We start from the raw sequence: 20971 nt of genomic DNA, 5'->3' as shown, positions 1-20971 counted from the left end.
AAACTTATAAATTTAATCAATAAAAAAGAAAATGTCAGAAAAACCAGGAGGTAGGTTGGAAACAAACTAAAAATTATCCCCGTAAAAAGAGAAAAAACAAAGAAATTTCTTCTACACCCAATTCCAATTTAGAAATTCAAGATGTCAAAATGCAAAATCAAACTGGTATGAAATGGTGCAGTCAGCTGGTTACATGCCTTTGTGAAGCCTCTAGCAAAAATAATGGTAGCTTAGATTTGGCACAGAGTAGAGGATGTTTAATTAAATTTTTATTTTATTTATTTTAATTCCATTTATATCCCGCCCTTCTCCGAAGACTCAGGGCGGCTTACAAGCTTAGCAGTAGCCTTCATTCTATGTATATGCCTGCTTATTAGGGCTTTCACACACACACCCAAGCGGCATTATTACAAAGTCAGCTTAATTGCCCCCAACAATCTGGGTCCTTCTCGTCTGCTTCTTTTGGTCACGAATCAAGGCATTGAGCTGTGCTTCATCTTGTGTTGAACCAAGCCAGAATTTCTTGAAAGATCCCCCAAAATAAAAACAAGCGCAGATAATGACAACAAGGTTGACAAGCAATTAGGAACTAGACAAGATAATTGAGACAAGTTGTGGTAGTCCTTGACTTACAACAGTTTGTTTAGTGACCATCTGAAGTTACAACAGCACTGAAAAGGGGGACTTTATCACCGTTTTTCACACTAACGACCATTGCAGCATCCCTATGGTCACGTGATCAAAATTCGGACCCTTGGCCACTGACTCATATTTATGATGGTTGCAGTGTCCCAGGGTCATGTGATCTTTTTGCGACCCTCTGATAAGCAAAGTCAATGGGGAAGCCGGATTCACTTAACAACCGTATTATTTTATTTTATTTTATTTTATTTATTTATTTATTACATTTATATCCCGCCCTTCTCCGAAGACTCAGGGCGGCTTACAAGCTTAGCAGTAGCCTTCATTCTATGTATATGCCTGCTTATTAGGGCTTTCGCCCCCCCCCCCCCAAGCGGCATTATTACAAAGTCAGCTTAATTGCCCCCAACAATCTGGGTCCTCATTTTACCTACCTCGGAAGGATGGAAGGCTGAGTCAACCTTGAGCCTGGTGGGATGCGAACCTGCACTAATTGCAGGCAGCTGGTGTTACTTAAGGAGGCATCAGCCCACTGCTCCACCAAGGCTCTTAAGTTAGTATTACTAACTTAACAACTGCAGTGATTCACTTAACCAATGGAGCAAGGAAGGGCAAAACTAACTTAACTAATTTCTCGCTTAGTAACAAAAAATTTGGGGCTCAATTGTGGCCGTAAGTCAAGGACTACTATAGCACCTTACAAGTACCTGAAGTATACTTTAATGTGTTGGATACTTGTTTTTTCTCCCTCCACCCCCCCAACCCCCCCCCCCCAAAATTGTACAAAAGTTGTGGAGAGATTATTCAACAAATAAAAAATAAGAAGGCAGAAGCATATGCTGCTCATATATGACCAACGGCTATCACAATAGCTACAAAGGACTCACAGCAGGTCGACTTGGCCGGGTCATCTCCTTGCTGTCTTCCTGCTTTATCTTGGCTGGTTCATGTAGTAGTATGGGTGATCCTTCAAGCTTGGCATTTCCTGGGCAAAGAAGAAATCCAGTGTAAAACAGATTAAAGATCAAATTGAGGCAGGGAGCATGAGGCAGGGGGGAGAAGGTCTGCTTCAGAAAATCTCATTCTCTTTGGATGTTGACTGTAATCTTTGCTGAGCCTAGATTTCAATGTGTACACCAGGGGTCTTCAAACCTCGCCCCTTTATGACTTGTGGACTTCAACTCCCAGAATTCCTCATCCAGCATGCCTGGCTGAGGAATTCTGGGAGTTGAAGTCCACAAGTCATAAAGGGGCCAGGTTTGAAGATCCCTGGTGTACACGCTACTCTGAGAGAAACCCCCATTTCTTTCCATTCTCACATCACCGGCATTTTGGTATTTCTGTTAGGTCACATCTATTTAAGACCACTTTCTCCAAAATGGGGTCTTTTCCAGGAAGTTTGGCTTAGTTTAACCTGTACCCGAGCTGTACCACATCAAATGAAAAGGTGAAATCACAAGACTGAATTTCCCTCCAGGCACAAATCTTAAAAGCCTTGTATGTGAGGAACCAACAATTGGAGGACTTTTCCTTTTCTGGGATTCATTAATTTGATACCAACTACGAGTTGGAATAAGGGACGCGGTGGCTCAGTGGGTTAGGACGCTGAACTTGTCGATCGGAAGGTCGGCAGTTTGGCGGGTCAAATCCCGAGTGCCGCGTAGCAGAGTGAGCGCCTGTTACTCGTCCCAGCTTCTGCCCACCTAGCAGTTCGAAAGCACGTAAAAATGCAAGTAGAAAAATAGGGACCACTACGGTGGGAAGGTAACAGCGTTCCGTGCGCCTTTGGCGTCTAGTCATGCCGGCCACATGACCACGGAGATGTCCTCGGACAAGCGCTGGCTCTTCGGCTATGAAACGGAGATGAGCACCGGCCCCTAGAGTCGGAAACGACTAGCACGCATGTGCGGGGGAACCTTTACCTTTACCTTTTTTTACGAGTTGGAAGGTAGTATGAATTTGGAATCACCCCATCAGGAAATAAAGTTTGATGCTATGCTATGCCTTACACCCATCTTTTCCAGTCTGGACACCTCCAGATGTATTGACTTCAATTATTCATAGCTCTGACCATTTCCTAAATTTACTCATTTGGAAGACAACCAGGTTGGGGTTGGTGGTGGTTTGGGCATTTATTTGGTTGAGGATTCTTTCATCTGCCAAGGACTTGTTCAGTTCTCTATAGTAGAAAGAGCAAATAGCAAATTGGGGCACCCCCCCCCAGTGTCATCCATTTTCTTCAAAATTCAAAACATATAGTGTCCTTCACTCAGGAACTAACAACATTTTGTGCCCCAAGCTAAATGTAATGAAATTTTAGAAATCTCATTACATCTTACAAGTTTACCACAAACTTATGATTTTGTGGAACGCGAACTAAATTTTACTTTGAGAGGTCAAGATGGCTTAAGGTTGGAAGACAGTCTGGCACCTGTGGGTATTCTCTGCTGATCATTTGTGCTAAACTATAAAGTTGTTCACTTCTTCGGGACTTAGCATAATGTGTGAACCCACCCATTAAAGGCTTAATTCCTTTAGCAAACCAAGGTAACATTCATGGCTAAAATATCCTGGGGCTTAGCGTTACATATGAAGGCAGACATTCAAAACAAAAACAGAATTAAGGACACAGAGAGAAATGAAAAGTCTTTCTAGCATTATAGGTGGTCAGATTATTGTGTAGTAGGTTGCGGACCGCATGGCAATGAGGAGGCAGATGAGTACCGCATGTCAGCTCTTTATTTGTGGTAGGCGCATACTGAACAAAGGGGGTTACCTGGACCCCTTATATACTTGGCTAGGTGATGCTCTGGCCAATCCATCCATCTGTATCTCCCGCCGAAAATCTCTCAGCCAATCCAACCACAGCACAGCGCCCCCTGATGGTACCTGCAGAGCAGCTGCTCACACCCCATACATAACAAGATGATAATCCAATGAGTAGAGCCTTTCAAGCAGCAAAAATGAAAGTAGGACAAACTGTAGGTATGAGAGGGGGCTAAAATCTCACCTCTGGCTCGGTTCCGTTCACTGGAGCCAGCTTGGGATCCAGGTTGTGAGCCAGCCTGTGAACTGGGCTGCGAACTGGGGGTGCTGGAGCTGGAAGAACTGCCACTGCTTGTTCTCTGTATCAGATTTTCTATTATGGGCTCTGTTCTCCGCAGGTCTGGGTTACTAGAGAGAGGAAAGGAGACAGGATGTTATACCTACTGTATTTATTTATATTCTGCCTTTATTATTTGCTTATAAATAACTCAAGGTAGTAAACATACTTAATACTACTTCTCCTCTCATTTTCCCAGGAACAACAATCCTGCGAGATGAGTTGAAGGTGGCCTGTACCCTCGGCCTAACAGGGTAACAACCTGATTAGTCTGGTTTCTATGCCATGAACATCTAAACCACAGCTGCCTCTTTCTTCAGAAGGAAGCAAACTGCTGTGATCTTGAAGAAATTAATACACATCAAATAACTATAGTGCCTTTATCTATGATCATCCATTTATTTAAATTCCTTGCAGCATACCATTTTGATTTCCTTAATTTCTGCTAAAGCAATACCTTAAAAAACTGACTTCTACAAGATATATTAGGAGATGCAGTAGTATGTCCAAAATAAAGTCATTAAAAGTAATGGGATGGTAGCCATAAAATTAAGGAAACCAGTAAGTGGCAGGTTAAAAAAAGTCATTCTGAAACTAGCTGCAAATATTTTAACTTCTAAACTATAAACCAGCTAATACTGGCTAATCTATTTGCCTTGTTCTAGTGTCCTCCAAAAGGCAACAGCTGAGTTGATCTTGAGATAACTGAAAGGAGTCTCTAGTCTCAGAATTCCTCATCCAGCATGCCTGAGAGTTAAAGTCCACAAGTCATAAAAGGGCCAAGTTTGAAGACCCCTGCTATAGGCAGTCTCAGATGTAACTATTCAACTATGGTAAAACACACAGCCCAGGTGGGTTTTTTCACCCTGTTCCTGATCCAAGCTGACTGTGAGCCATTAGGAGGATTGAAGTACTACAAACCTAGAGGGATCTTCTTAGCAGAAGGATGCCACCTTTATCCTGTCCTATCTTTTCTTTGATCTCACTTTCATCTTTATAGTTAGTGAAAATTCCCTACATATACTAACAAAATATGAGCATCGGACCTTGAACTTGAAAACCAAGTGCCTAGCTCCAAGCAGCAATTCCATTGCAAATTAATGAAGAGACATTCCCTAAGAACAAGTCCAGGTGTAAAAATCCAGCCTAAAGGAAATGCTGAATAGAAAATCAGACAGGAACAAGGGGAAATCTGGATTTATATCCTGCTTGTTGGAGGGGACACACATACTGTACATGTGCCTATTGTACAAACATTCCACCTTTTCTACTAGAGGTCATAAGGACTGAATCTCAGTTTTCTTGGTTCGTATCCATTCTTCTCTAGCTACCCTTAAACTGTTCTTTAAAATGAGATTAGCAAACACCGTCCTGCTCTTTCTCTCAGAGTTCAGATCCCAGCAAGGAGGGAAGATGAGAAAAGGGCAGCTGTGCCCAAATTAAAGCAGGGTATCTTTTATGAATGCCACCTTGAGTGGAAAACTATTTTGGTAAATAATACATAGGCTACCTATTTTAACTGTGTCATTCTAAGAATAACTTACTAGTTTTATTCAGTACTTTCCAACCCTATATCCCAAATTCCATCCGATTGGGAAATGCAGGTATAGAAGCTGAAACATTTCCTTGCCTGAATACAACGCAATTTTTTTCAGACTGGTTTCTGTTACATTTGGAATTTTAGATGCAGAATGAGTGAGGTTTCCTAGGCAAAATCCAAGACTTTCTGCCTTTCTGAGCAAATCTTTCAATCTTCCACTTAGACAGCATTTGTTGTAAATTGCAGTGCTCACAAAAGAGCCTTGGGGTTATGGCTGCTTTGTATGTTATACTACAACAGGATCTGCAGTGTGATGCAAAACACAAACTAATTGAAGAAAGAGCAAGAACTCCTAGATCCAAGACTTACATTCTTTTAGGCAAAGACTGTTGCTATTATATGCCACACAAAGGATGTTTGAAATACTGTGGAGATGAATGCCTGCCAAAGCCTTAAATAAATCTTAGCCATTTCCTCTTTTACATCTGTCCCCTAGCTCTTAATGCATTAGTTTAGATAAATCAGATTAAATCCTGATTTATCAAGAGCTGATTTAAGTAAGATCTCTTGCCCAGCTTAATATGAAATATAAAAATAACACACACACACACACACACACACACACACACACACAGAGAGAGAGAGAGAGAGAGAGAGAGAGAGAGAGAGAGAGAGAGAGGCTCCCCAGAATTTCAGGTACCAGGCAAGATAGGAACCACACTAGAGTAAATGCAAAAAAGGAAAGTGAAAAGACTGCAGCAAATGGGGTTTTTGAACTTCAGGTGAGCCAAGGGGAACAGGGGCTAATAGATTCTACTATGGAGACAAATAGGTTTCCTCCCATTTCATAATGTAGTCATCTGCTGAAATTACACATAGGGAGATTAAGGACTGGACAAAATATATATCCTTAAGTGACACATTGTGAAATTTGCTTCCATCAGATGTTGTGATGGACCACCAGCTTAGGTAGCTTTTACTGGAAATCAGACAAAATCCCGGGGAGGACTATCAACAATTACTAGTCTTCATAACTAGTCTTCATTACTTCCTTGAACACAGGTAGTGAACAGGTAACTGGCATCTTACAATATCAGATGCTATGAAGCAACAGGGGAAATGGGCTATCACAATTTTAAGATGATTTATGAGCATCCCAAATACATCTGGTTACCTGTTTATGACACAACACTGAGCTTGAGGGGATCTTGCTCAAACCAGCAAGATTCTTTCCATGTATGTGTCCGTATGTTCATGCTCCTTTGAGCTTTTTTTTTAAAACTAAAGTTGGCAGGGACAGAACTTCCATGCAAAATATGTGCTCTCCCACTTGCATCTCCCATTGTACACCACTGTCCAACATTATCTGAATAGGGTAGAAGGTTCCCTAACTTGCTAGGTTTGTTCCTCTTGTCTACATCTCAAGAAGGCTGGGGAAAGGAAATAAGACATTCTTCCTCCATAGAATATTCAATAATCTCTCTAGTGCTTGAGATGTCTGAATAGTAAGCTTTATCTTGGTTGGTGTTACCTTGCTCTTATGGGCTGTGATCCGAGTCGAGGTCCTAGAGCATTCCCATTCCCAGGTGAGTTCTTCCGAGCTAATGCAGGTGAGATGGAAGTAGTTCGCTGAGGCACCTGTAAGAAAACCCAAAGTGTGCTGGCTACTGAAGTTCTGCTGTCAGAAGTAGGCTCCCGGACTCAGAATGGGACAACTCGCTGTGGCCAGCTTGTCACTGCCAACTAGCCACAGCCAACTCACTGTGGGACAATTGCCACAGGACAATTTAACAATTCAATTTAATTATTTAATATAAAATTATTTTAATTTTCATCACTCACATTTCATTCTGTCCCTCCTTTTGCATCCTTTCTTTAGTGATGCTATTCCACCATTTCTTTGATATTAGTTTGACTTTCGTCCCATGGCGAGTTGTCCTGTGGCAAGTTGGCTGCGGCAAGTTGGCCACGGCCAATTGTCATAGTCCCTCCCAGATTGTACCAACATATTACGTTTAATGAGTATCAGGTTAGGCAAATTTGCCAGTAAAATGTGCTTTGTTTTTTTTTCCTTGCAAAATAGTATTATTTTTTTCCAGCGAAGCAACTGTAAACTGCACTTGGTGTTTCTACAGCACCTTTTTAAGAGAGAAAAGATAATATCTGAAATGTATTCATTTTAATTCCATAGGGTAACTTACTTGTTTCAATCAAGGCTTGATGACCTTTGTTTTAAAGCTGCCACACCAATATGTGATTTGCAGGAAGTCATATACTGTACGGGAACTAAAAATTCCAAGATTTTTGGAAGGGTGCCCTAATGTGTCCCACAGAAACAGAGAGGAAATTGATTTTTCATCAGAAGCAAGGCACTTTCTTTGAAAGCTTGAGGTGGTCTTTGTTTTCTTTTATCCCTACTGCGAGAACTCAAGTGAAGTGTGTTCGGCTGAGAGGTCACAAGTGGCCTACAGTTATCCAGTGAGCTTCCATGATTGAGTGGGAACTAAAATCTTTTGGCTCCAGGTCCAAGACTTATTATACTACCATGACACTAATGTTGATAGTATTTTGTTATTATAATGAGGCATTGAATTGCAGAGTAGAAGTGCAGCAACACTATTGATTTTAATGTCAGCCCGGGGATTAAGAGCCCCTTGAAGATTCTAACAGTTGCTAACTCAAAACCAAGACGTACAAAAATTCAATGGAGCATTAACATCATAAACCATACAAATATGGTAATAATAAGCAATGCAGAGATAAGAATATCAAGATGTTACTGCACTATGTATGTTTTTGCACTTGCATTATTTTAAGCCAGATAATTGGTTCATCTAGATCAGTACTGTCTATCCTTATTGTGGGGTAGTCGGTCTTCCAAATGTTATTGGATCTTGGGTCTCAACAGTACAGCCAGCACAATCATGGGTGTTGGATGAAAGTGTTTTGCTGCCACTCTGTTTTACTCACAATTTTCTTTTCATACTTACTAGAGATGCAAAGGACTGAACTTGGGATCTTCTATATAAAGCCTTTTTCCAAAGCAAGCCATAAAGTATTATGTTTAGCAATGGCCTTTTTCAAAGAGCAAAAGCCATGAATATACAAATACTTGATTATTTACACAAATGTTTATGGGAGGTAGATTTGACTATAATACACACATATGCACAGATATTCGTGTGGTGGTTTGTGGTCTCAAAAAACAAATTATTTCTGAATTGGTCTGCATAGGAATGAAGATAACACCATTCCACATTAAAATATGATAAAATGGAACACAGTTCTGCATAAGGTTATATAAGACACGTACCCTAACTGTAACTTCTGTGGATTTTGCTGCTGATCTGATGAAAAATGTGTTGTTGTTGTTATTAGTGATGATAATGGAATGGCAATATTTTTTTTATAATCCTTATAATTACAGAAATTCTTGAAGCAATTTTCCATAACCATATCATCATTGTAGAAGAAAATAAAATAAAAATGGACTAAAAACACAGGAAAAAAATATCCCTTAAATGGAATGTTAGGCAGAGTTAGTGATAAGGATGGTCGATGTAAAAAGATTTTTTTTTAAAGAAGTGAGAAACGTATCATTGTTGGGGCTGGTGTAACACAGAAAGGGAGGGTATACCATTGCACAGGTGCCACAAAAGACGAAATCCTCTGTGCCACTATCAGATAGACTGTAGGGCATATTTTTTGTATTTCCAACATGTGGACATTTTTTTAGTGCTTCCAATTTGTTCAATGCAACCACCTTGCAGCTGAAATGGAGCATTTCACGAACAACGTCATACACAGAAGATTTCAAAATGAAATATTTTGCACGCTCTTCATAGACAGAAGCTTTATAAAAAAACCTGGTCCTGAAAATTCTTTTCAAAAGGCAACCGGAATTTATTTTTCCTTGAAGACATTTTGCTTTCCTTGAAGACTAAAGCAGCTTCTTGGATGAGAAGCAAAGCGTCTTCAAAGAGAGAAAAAGGAAGTCCAGTTGCCTTTTGAAAAAGCACCTTTGGGATAACCACGACCTGGATGTCTGAGAATTTCCATAGACAATCTGGTTCTAACTTCATGTAATTTTCTTCAAAAAAAAAAAAAGTACTTTGTAATTATTCGCCTCTCTACCTCAAGTGAATAATTTATTTTCACTGTTAATCTTAGGGGATTAAACTTTTGTTGATTTCACAGCTCAAGCAATTTAACACATTACCCATAGGTTATGGTTCGAAAATGCAGCTAACCGCGAACCCCATCTGTAAGCTGGATGGAGGTCTCTCTGTGGTCAACTTATCTGTCAACTACTTAATCACAAAGATAATCCTGAATTCAAGACAATTTCCTCCCTTTAAGATTGGACACAAAAACATTGCTTGTTTTCTGCACCATTGTTCCTGGTGAATCTATGGTGACCTTCTTATTTTGAAAAGAAATTATCTGGGGAAAAATCCCTAATCTTTCTTGGTAAATATTGTATAAATTATTCATGACACAGTGCAATTTTTTTTTCCTCGAGGGAAAAAAAAATATGTAAGGGACATCTCTGCACTTAATCAGTCAGCTATTTGTTTTTCTTCTTTTCACATTTGTGCAACCCGAGATTCAGCATGAAAAAGAAGCTATTTTTTATACGAAAGAAAACAAAGCATCATCAACAGCAATATCTACATTAGTCTTTTGGAACAGAGCCTTAGATTGCAACATAATAGTCACTTACTTAGGAGAAAGGCCCATGCAATTCAGTGGGACTTAATTCTAAGTAGATGCATATGGAACTGCATTAATTAAAGAGCTACTGCTGCCATCAAATAAATGAAAGCACAAAGATTCCGGAGCACTTATACAATATTCTATCCAATATTGATTTTATCTGGAGGCATGATGTCAGCCTGGAAAGCTTACAGGTTTGATCCAGTATGGCAAGTTTTATGCTTACTGCAGATTTCTTTTTTAAATGCAAAGCTGGGAGTGGGAGGGAAGAAAAGGGAAGCCAAAAGACAGGCATGCCGCATCCACTGCAACATTATTTTAATAGCCTTTTATATTATTTATCAGCTAGCACACTGTATTGATCTCACGCATATATATATATATATATATATATATATATATATATATATATATATATATATATATATATATATATATATATATATATATATTTAACAGCTTGTTGCTTTAACCTGGAACTCCCCAGCCAAAATGATGCTGGGGAATGCTGTACGGATTTGTGCTCACAATAAGATCTCATTCCTTGTCTGATATAGCAATCACTGGTTGTTTCAATGTCTGCTTGTTGCCTTGTCTGGTATATTCCATAAAAGAATCCAAACCCCCATTGTCATCTCTAGGATCATTTTGTTAATTACTGAACAGGAAATCCAGCTAAACATTCTTATTTGTCTATTTAAGTGAGAAAACAACTTTTTTTTTAATCCCATTTATATCCCGCCCTTCTCCGAAGACTCAGGGCGGCTTACAATCTAAGAAGCACAAATCAATGTGCTTAGCAGTAGCCTTCATTCTATGTATATGTTTGCTTATTAGGGCTTTCGCCCCCCCCCCAAGCGGCATTATTACAAAGTCAGCTTAATTGCCCCCAACAATCTGGGTCCTCATTTTACCTACCTCGGAAGGATGGAAGGCTGAGTCAACCTGGAGCCTGGTGGGACTCAAACCTGCACTAATTGCAGGCAGCTGGTGTTACTTAAGGAGGCATTAGCCCACTGCTCCACCAAATGTACTAATACATTTGAGGATGGGCTGTCTCCCTACAGCTGGTAAACCTGCCTAGCTTTGATTATTTGTGTAAAATGTTTTATGTCCTTAGTTCTTATGGGAATGACGGCCTGTCCAGAATAATTTGGGGTTCAGATTAGGAGGTTATGGGAAGAGAAACCTTTGTGTTAGTTTCCTTGTTTATTTTCAGAAAGACACAGCTACCATTAGAGGAGGTCAGGTGGCGTCTGCAGATTGAAAACTTCATTGTTTCTGCCAATATAGTTTAAAAACTGGATAAATACGCATCTCTAAAAGGGAGCCAATAGCTACCAGTGGGTTTCTTTAACTACTATGCAGTGGACTCATGACAAGAAGCTATGGAAAATCAAGGATTTTTTTTTCGGTCTTATCCAGGTGATTATGTTTGCCTCACAACCTGAGGTCATAAGGTTGCAGGTAACCCTAAATTATCAAGAGTCTACTCTGTTGCAACTAGATTAAAGGAGAAAATTATTAAATGCAATATAAAATAGGGATATTATATATGGATTCTAATTGTAACTACACTGAAACTGTAAACAAGTTAAGATTACATATGGCCCCACCCACTACTTTTTGGAAAGTGGCTCTGATACATTATTAAAAAAAAAGAGAGAGTCCTTCTCAGCCCCAGAAAAGTGGGGTTGCATTTGCTCTTTGGTAAAAACTCTGGGGCAAACTCAGTTGCCTCTTCATGTTTTAAACTGGAGTTACTGTACTTTCATCATATTTATTTTATTGCAAATAATTAAGAGACTTCGGATTTTGTCAGTATATAAATGCAATGAATGGATGAATGGATGCATGGATGGATGGATGGATGAATGAATGAATGAATGAGCAGTGAACTGTTGGCGACTAGTTTTACCAGATCTGAACTAAAAAAAAAGCAAAGCAAAACCTGGCAACCAATTCAGAGTAGCAATTATATAATGTATGAATCTCTTTGCTGCCATCTAGCAGGCATCTGGATTTTGGCAGCTCAAACTGGCTACTTCCATTAGAGGCTGAACCTGGTACCTTTCGTGGTCTATCACGGAGCTACAGTTACTGCCCTCAAAGGACTTTGAAGCATGTCCTCAAGTATTATTAATGTATTTGGCCATTCAATAGCAGGAGTCACCGGGGCCATACTAGGAAAGAGTCCCTAGCGCCACCTGAAAGACTTGCAGCGCCACCACAGACCTTGAAGCTATTTCCTATTCCGAATTTTGTAACTTAGCACAATTCCTTTTTTTTTTAAATTTGTTTTTACCTTTGGTGGAATGTCTTCTTCCTGTCGTAACCAAGAACTTCGATCAAACTTTTCAACACGAGGGGGGAGAGGAGGCTTTTCGGAAGTGGGGTCCGAGTTCTGCCTTGGCATCTCAGTGCGGTGAGAGGTCACCGTTAGAGCTTCCTGAAACCCAGCCATTCCCTTTGTGGGTTGTTCATGCAGTGACTGAGAGGCAGGCAAGGAAGGTCCCTGGGATTTCACACTGACCAGATGTGGAATCTACGCACCAAGTTGAAACAAAACCATAAGTATAAACTGGAAAAAAGTTATTAAAAAGAGTATAATGAAGCATATGGGTTGTTTTTGTTTTTTTTAGAAAAATGTTTCTGCAATTTTTATTTTAGTTTTGATCTTTAAAAAATGAATTTGATTTAAAAAAAAAGTAAGATTCAAGATATCTTTCAATAGTAAGTGGATGAAGCTCAGGAAATGCCAAAGATGAGATTTCTTATTTGGCCTGAATTCTGTTCCTCTAAGAATGTCCGCCAGAGCATAGTTTTTAGTTATATGATAATGTGTTATTTATGAAATGATGCAAGAAAGTCACATATGAAATGTTTGTTTCTTTGGCATGGTTTATGATATCCCGAAACAAAGGAAACTTGATTTTCCATAGATTATTGTTATTCCCACCAATTGGTTTGGTATGTCAAATCCATGGTGTTCAGCTTCTTTGTTTTAAAGAATATTTCAAAAGTGGAGTGGCTGTTTTCAGGGGTTTCAGGTTCTGATAAGTCGTCAAAAAGTGTAACACTTTCCGCATTTACACTACAGTAAAATTATAAATGATGAGGAATCATGTACAGAGACTTATCAGGCAAGGCTGGTGGCTCCTCATTTTGGTTGCACTGAGTTGCCAAAATAGAAACAGGAAAAAGTAAGTTTGCAATTGGTTTAACAGCTACAAGAGAAGATAAAATAAAAACTGTGAGTCTACTGTAAATATCATTTGGACAGACGCAGATCATGTTGACACTAAGTCTCAATTTGTCTGATCCATAGTATCTTCATCACACCAGGTGGGTCTATATAATACATTAAGCCATAAATCCTTATCAACAATAGTTAATAGTTCACACAAGAAGGAAAACTAAAACCAAAAGCACCTTGTAATTTAGTCTGCTATATAAGGTAAAAAAGGTAAAGGTTCCCCCGCACATGCATGCTAGTCGTTTTCCGACTCTAGGGGCCGGTGCTCATCTCCGTTTCAAAGCCGAAGAGCCAGCGCTTGTCCGAGGACGTCTCCGTGGTCATGTGGCCGGCATGACTAGACGCCAAAGGCGCACGGAACGCTGTTACCTTCCCACCGCAGTGGTCCCTATTTTTCTACTTGCATTTTTACGTGCTTTCAAACTGCTAGGTTGGCAGAAGCTGGGACGAGTAACAGGCGCTCACTCCGCTACGCGGCACTCGGGATTCGACCCGCCAAACTGCTGACCTTCTGATCGACAAGCTCAGCGTCCTAACCCACTGAGCCACTGCGTCCCAGTCTGCTATACTGTATACAGCTGCTTATTTTATACTTCCTCTAAAATATTAAATTCTTTGTATTATTTTAGTGGCAAAGTGTGGTGGAATCTAGCTAGGCTAGAGGGAGGCATTAAGAGGGGGCTGAGCTTAGAATCTTTACACTGCAGAAAGCCGCACAGGCCTGACTTCCCCCAGAATCCCTGAAGCCTTATCTGTCTATTCCCAAAGGAATTTATTCAGTCTGGCAAGATTCCTATAACACAGAAACTAACAATAAAGCTTTTGTTTGAGACTATTCACGAGTGGTTCTGCTTGCTTGAATAAAAGGGGGCTTGGACACTGTGTTTTAGTTTTAACACGAACACTCAATTTCCATGTTGTAAATGACCTATGTCAGCTAAAAAGGATGCAAAAAAAAAAGCAATTGCATAGAACGAAACAAGCGAACAAAAACCTTGGCCAATATTTTGTTTTACTTTAATTGGAGGAATGGATCACAAGCGAGCTGGAAGAATTGCCATCCTGGACCAAAGCAGCATTTTATGTTATCTTCTAATTCCTCTTTCATGGAAGCCACTGGTTTATGGCCCTAGAAGCAAGCTGACTGATGTAGAAGCGTGTGGTTTGTTGCACAACTGAAGGAGAAAAAGGGATGATCTGGAGTGGAACTGATGATGAGCTTATGAATGGAACCATGGAAATGCAAAGACAAGTATGGTATTATTAATTTCACTCATATTACCAGGAATTGAAGGAGGCAACAAATCCAAATTTGCTCCGGAGCAGATTCGCTGGATATCCATCAAACAGGCTGATATCTTACAGTATATACTTCCACTATGTCACATTCACAATTTATTTAAGTATGTATTATGCAAATATGTTCACATATATAATTCTGTGGAGGCTTGGAGAATGTGACAAACACATGCACAGCTTGGACATGCCAGAATAGCTCCGCAGGGACTTTTCAAATCGATGCTATTTGAACGAGATATTCTGAATTCTTCATGTGTGCCACTGTTTGTGCCAAAAGATAAGATAAAATTCCACACCACCGTAATATTATTTAAATACTCCTCTTTATCAGAGTTCCTGAAGCATGTTTCCTTATGACTTGACTTTTGACTTCTCTCCCAAACAGCCAGGTTAAGGGCAGATTGATTGACACATTTTTCATTTCCCCCCACCCTACAGGTAGCTCAATGTGTGTTTGACTGTCTAAATCACAAGTGCAAGAGGACTGATCGATGATCAAGATTTGACCCACGTTGCCTCCATATTTGGCCTACAAGTTCTCCTTCTACCCCATTATGATTTCCTCACTGTTATTTCTGGTCACTCACCCATCCAAAAATGTCCTTGTCACTGCTTTTTTCTATGGAAAGCCAATGGAGACAAATCCAGATGAAATCTGCTGCCTAAAAAGCAGCTTTATGGATTATATTTTCTCCCAGAAAAGTAAAGGATGCGTGCTACTTCATCAGGACTTGTGCATCTCTTATGTTTGAATGACTTCAAACAGTGGAGACTGCTACTGTTCTACAAACTTTAATAACAGGATGATTAAATATCCCTAATTTTATTTTCATTATCATTCCATATGCAGAGGACAATATGGTGGTTGTGACAGCTAAGCTGCATTTCTTTCTCTCTCTCTCAGATAAAGGGGAGGAAGAGAAAACAGGCAATGAGCAGTGTAACTGAATTAGTCTATGACAAACTACATGCAGAATTTGACTGTGCTGTTCTGAAATGCTCATGCCTGTTAAACTGTTTAGAGATGACATTACCTTTGGTGAGAATAATCTGTCACATTCCGGTCTGAGCTGCATCTGAGCAGCAAAGAACAGGAAGCTTTACTAAGACACAATACCTGTGGATCCACCGCTCGCAACATGGGTGGTGTCCGAGCAGGCTGCACCCCGCTAATACTAAAGGACTCTGATCGAGGCGGAAGGTTTGGATCAGAAATTCTGTTGGCCACCTTGTGAGACATGGCTGGGGAACTTTGCCGGTTAAGTCTGGAACGTTCTTCAACCTGAGGCAAAAGGAGAAAAAGGAGCTGTGAATACAAGTTGTCTGAAGACGCTGTCCATAATATCTCTAAAACCTGTAGAGCCGTTTTCTCAGTCTGTATTTCCAATCAGCTATTCAAAAGACAAAAATACCCCAAGCTAACTATGAATTGTGGCTACTCTAGAGGACTTTCATATTAATAAGTAGTATAATAAAATTAGTTACTGTTGCTCAGTTTAAGCATTTTGTTCAAGTCTAGTTCTGTTGTATAAATAAATATTCAATCAACTAAATTTAAATGGTTTCTTAGTAATCATCAAGGAGGCTGAAGTATAGACCAAACAGATTGTAACTCAGCAAACACCAGTCAACTGAAAGGCCCAAAGTAATACCTGAATGCATACAGAAACAGGTTGCAGGACAAATTTCCAACACCTTTTTACCTATTTTTTCCCCTGCCTTGGCAGAAATTAATCCAAATATATATATATGTATCCTCATATGAAAGTCTCTTTTTTAAAAGGTAACATAACCAGCTATTTATTTTTATGCATTTGGCTCCAAATGTATTTGGGGGTATATTTAGCAGGCTATATTTTAGATGTTGACTTTTTAAAATGGCTGTACAGGTTTTGTATATTCTTCTTGTATATAGCAGCCTCCAGAACCTGCCCAAGCAGACAGATGGTATTGTACCGCTCTCCAGAAGATTATAAATCAAAAGCAAGAAAATTCATTTTTATGCCAGATTACGCCAGCCGTGATCATGGATTCCTACCATTCATAAATTTTATCTTTGGAAAATTTCCTGCTCTGAATCCAGCAGCAGAAAGAAGAAAAGCAAACTGCGTGAAAGAGCACCAGGTGAGATGCAAAGACAGAGCAGACTTCGCTGTCCCCCCTCCTCTGTGGCTTTTGTGATCCCAAGAACTTCACAGAGATGGGACTGCATTTGTAGCATAATGAAACCAACAAGCCAACTTAACTGGATACAGATACAACCCAGCTTTTGGTTTCAAAAAAGCAAGTACAGCAGTTAAGAAGGCCACAAGATAACAGCTACCCCAAGAAAGCAGATTCCCAAACTTTACCTCAAGGGAGATTAAAATTTGTTCTGTGTACCAAGATAAAAGAACAGCAAAGACTGCTGGAAGATCAAAGCATTTGTTCTCAAGAGAGGCTGCTTTACAGAATCTCAGCATGATCTCTTGTTCCTACCAATAGACTGCACTGATCATCCAATTGTTCTGGTATCATACATGGACCACAGGAAGTTTCTGAATTCTGAGTTATAGCGCTGGTCCTTCTACTTCCAAATGATCTAAACTGACTGGTTTTGGTAGGAATCTTTCCTAAGCCTATCTAGAAAACTCTGGAATTTTATATGCTCCTGCTCTATGAAGAGATGCATCCCAAGACTGAACTCAAAGGGAGCATATCCTGAATAGATGATTATACAGAAATGCCAAGAGCCTTTATAACGTTTTAAAGTAGTGTAAAGTATAAAGCTTCAATAGTAAAGCTTTGAGAAACCCTAGTTTAGAGGCTCTCAAATCCTTGGATTATCACTTGTCTTACAAGAGGTGTTTGATCTCTTTTGAGGGCATGAGCATCAAAACAAATATTAAAATGCTTTCAATAAGAAATGGCAATGGTATATTGTTATTAACATATGTAATAATTAATAGAGCCATAATCTAATGGGATATCTTGATTAAAATAATTAAAACTATTTGATTTTGATTAAAAGAACAATAAAACTATTTCAGATAAAATGTCATCCCAGATTTGAATCAAACGGGAATGATAATCAACACCTGCATTTTAAAATTTTGTTCTAACATACCCTCACCATCACCAATGGATGCTTACCAACCTTCACTGGTGCTCTTAGTCTGACAATGCTACAAAAAAGATTTACAAGGTAAAACAATGTCTAGATAGATAGGGCGATATTGTCTGGTTATCCTTAGGATGCCAAACAAAACACAGAGTGATGGTGAGCTGCTCTGCTTCTTGCAAATGCTTCGTTGCCTCTGTTATGCTCAAAAATGTGGTGGAAATAATAATAGTAGTACTACTAGTAGTAATAGTAGTTGTAGTAGTTGGAGGGGACCTTGGAGGTCTTCTAGTCCAACCCCCTGCTCAGGAAAGAAACCCTACACCATTTCAGACAAATGGTTGTCCAGTCTCTTCTTAAAATCTTTAGTGTTGGAACCCCCACAACTTCTGGAAGCAAGTTATTACACCGAATAATTGTTCTAACTGTCAGGAAGTTTCTCCTTAGTTCTAGGTTGCTTCTCTCCTTGATTAGTTTCCATCCGTTGCTTCTTGTCCTGCCTTTGGGCGCTTTGGAGAATAGCTTGGCTCCCTCTTCTTTGTGGCAGCCCCTGAGATACTGGAACACTGCTATCATGTCACCCCTAGTCCTTCTCTCCATTGAACTAGGCCAGGGGTCAGCAACCTGAAACAGTGAAAGAGCCACTCGGAACCGGTTCCCTCACAAAAGGAAAAACTGGGAGCCACAAAAATGTGTGCACATGCGCATACATGCGCGCATGTGCAGAACAGGGTTTGACTGAAGAGTGGAGCCAAGGCGAGATATACACCTACCCTGCATATTTGAATTGATTGGTTGAACCCGGAGCCGCGGGTTGAAGACCTGTGAACTAGACATACCCAATTCCAGCAACTTTTCTGTGTATATTTTAGCCTCCAGTCCCCTGCTCTGTACTCTTTCTAGAGTCTTAACATCTTCTTTTTTTTTTACATTGTGGTGATCTTCTTTGGGGAAAAAAGGGTCATGGGAGAATAGTTCTTTCCTGAAAGACTGGTTCCCCCTTTCTGTGAAATGGCACCAAACTCCAAAGAATTTGGAGAGGAGAAAGCAAGAACATATTGCTTGTAGTGTCCTATATGTAGTGTCCTGGTCACACTCTCTCTTAACAATAAACACAAGTCCATCCCATTGCAAAAGTGTGAATAACAACCTTCACAGTTCCATCCTTCCCTTCCATCACCCAACCTTTTAATGCTGAACAGACAGTCCTAATGAAAAGAAATAAATTACTTAATTTTGCAAATAAAATATTGTATCTGTACACGGCTGACATGGTTTTGTAGTGCAATATCTGAGCCAGAAAGTAGCTCCAAATGTTGTTTGATCCTATGACAATTATGTTTGCTTGTTTGTTTTAAACTTCAATTCTTGTTTGCCATTCTCCAAATGACCATGAAGCAGTTGACTAAGCTGCTAAAACAGTCAAGCCCACAGAGTATTTTCTCCAGTCCCTGAGGAAATAAAAGGAGTGTATTCTGGGATGCTATCCAATTGTTAAATATTGGGCAGAACCAGCTCTGGCAGCAAATTAAGACAAGATTAAAACAACCCATGAACTAGGATATCGTCACCAAAACTTCAAGCACTTTGTTACTAAACGGGCTTGATGTGGTAGAAAGTTCTGCATAATTAAATCAGCTTTCAAGTGGGCAATATTTATGATAAAGGAAGCTAGACCAATTCTGGAAGGTTCTTTCCTCCTATATGGCTTAATAAAGGCAATTTGGGTTAGAGAGAATCCTTTATTACTTTGTGCAAGCAGAATGTTGTTGTTTCTTTGAGAAATCCACTCAAATTCACTAAATATCTTTCCCTGGATTATTTTAAGACAAATCTCTTTACAATTCCCAAACATGTTCTCAAGGAAAATTGGGAAAGTAAATGGCAACACTTGTTAATAAAAACAAATCTCCATGAATTTTGTGAATACTGACTGGCTTGCCATCCACCTAATGGCAAATTTACTTCTACATGTCTCTGGGGAATTTTAGACAAAATACTGTTATTTATGCCTAGGTCAAAGATGAGGATGCAAACAGAGACTCCCCATTTCCCTCACTACCACCAATTATTATTATTATTATTTATGATCTGAATTAAAAGTAAATATATGCAGTCTTTTATTAATATTTCCAACCAATATTTTAAACTGTCCCACTCTTCTGCCCAAGACAACCATCAGCCAAACACTTGTTGAGACTGTACAGAAAATCTGAGAGGCAAGCTATTTTTATGTATGTGATATACTTATACAGTGTTACCTATTAACACTCCACTTTTAACAGCATTTCAGTTACACAAAGCAATAAACACTTGGGACTCATGTTCTGAAGATCTCATTCACAACAAACTCACCTCCCTGAGTGCAGATTTTATTTCAGCTCCCCAGAAAAAATCCAGATGGGCTTTATGAGACACATTATCTTTATCCTTGCACATTTGTCAAAGTTTTCACCATTGTTTATAAGCACTGGTAAACAGTTGAACAAACCACACTTTGGAGTAAAAGCAGTTTAACTTTTATTTAAGTTATGATTAGTCTTAGCAGCAATGGGAATAAAAGTAGAGGTTGTTTGCCATCAATTGTTAAAAAGAAAAAGCATTTTACAATCTGAATTCAAAGTAAAGTTATGCTGCCGCTTCTATTTAACATTTCCAACCAATATTTTAAAATAAGCACTTGATTTTTCTTTTAGTTAGATTTGAGCATGCATGGAATATGAAACAGCCCCACCTCCCCTGGACAGTCATGCCTACAAAAATATTTCTTCATTCAAGGAATCAAAAGAACTTTTGGGGAAATATACCTTTTTGGAGACACCAGAGAAAAGAAAGATGCCAGCAGCAGCCAGATATGAAGCATATCAGATTACAGACAACAAAAGGTGTACATTTTCTTATTTTCCCATGACAGCGGTTAATTCACGGCCCAACTAGTGTTTGATAAGCATTAAGAATATTTTCGGGTCTGCATGCATTCCTTTGCTTATGATGTGATGCTCATAAGAGGATGCAACATCTTAAAAACTGCCCTTTAATTTAGACTGATTCAGGTTTAAAATGCTTTGATTATATTTTGTAGATAAAGTAAAATATACAAAATTACTTTCGGCTATTACTTTTTTTCCTTGCAGAATCAAATAAGTTATAACCAGCTGAGAGCAGCCATTCTTCCAATGCAGTCCTGATTTCCTTGGTTGCCTGTGGCCTTTTTCTGTTCTTCTACAACAGATCCATTCCCTTGCAGAAGATGTTTTAAGACAACAAGAGACGGAAGGTGCCTTTGGAAACTGGCAAGGTGCACTGGCTACTCTT

General features: G+C 39.4%; 1 protein-coding gene across 2 annotated transcripts in view; it reads right to left on the bottom strand.

The window, feature by feature from the left end:
• The window catches only part of TNIK (TRAF2 and NCK interacting kinase), a 150712-nt gene that overhangs the window by 37036 nt on the left and 92705 nt on the right, over nucleotides 1–20971 (bottom strand). For both annotated transcript variants that reach the window (XM_083364459.1, XM_083364460.1), the window contains 5 exons: nucleotides 15674–15838; nucleotides 12307–12546; nucleotides 6817–6923; nucleotides 3653–3816; nucleotides 1530–1627 (listed from right to left, as the gene is read on the bottom strand). In XM_083364459.1, coding sequence (XP_083220585.1) covers nucleotides 1530–1627; nucleotides 3653–3816; nucleotides 6817–6923; nucleotides 12307–12546; nucleotides 15674–15838 — 774 coding nt within the window. The remainder of the gene's footprint in view (nucleotides 1–1529; nucleotides 1628–3652; nucleotides 3817–6816; nucleotides 6924–12306; nucleotides 12547–15673; nucleotides 15839–20971) is intronic.

The sequence above is a fragment of the Vipera ursinii genome (genome assembly GCF_947247035.1).
Source record: "Vipera ursinii genome assembly, chromosome: 5".
Taxonomy (NCBI): domain Eukaryota; kingdom Metazoa; phylum Chordata; class Lepidosauria; order Squamata; family Viperidae; genus Vipera; species Vipera ursinii.
The sequence above is the reverse complement of the archived record's forward strand: the minus strand, read 5'-3'. Positions and strand labels throughout refer to the sequence as shown.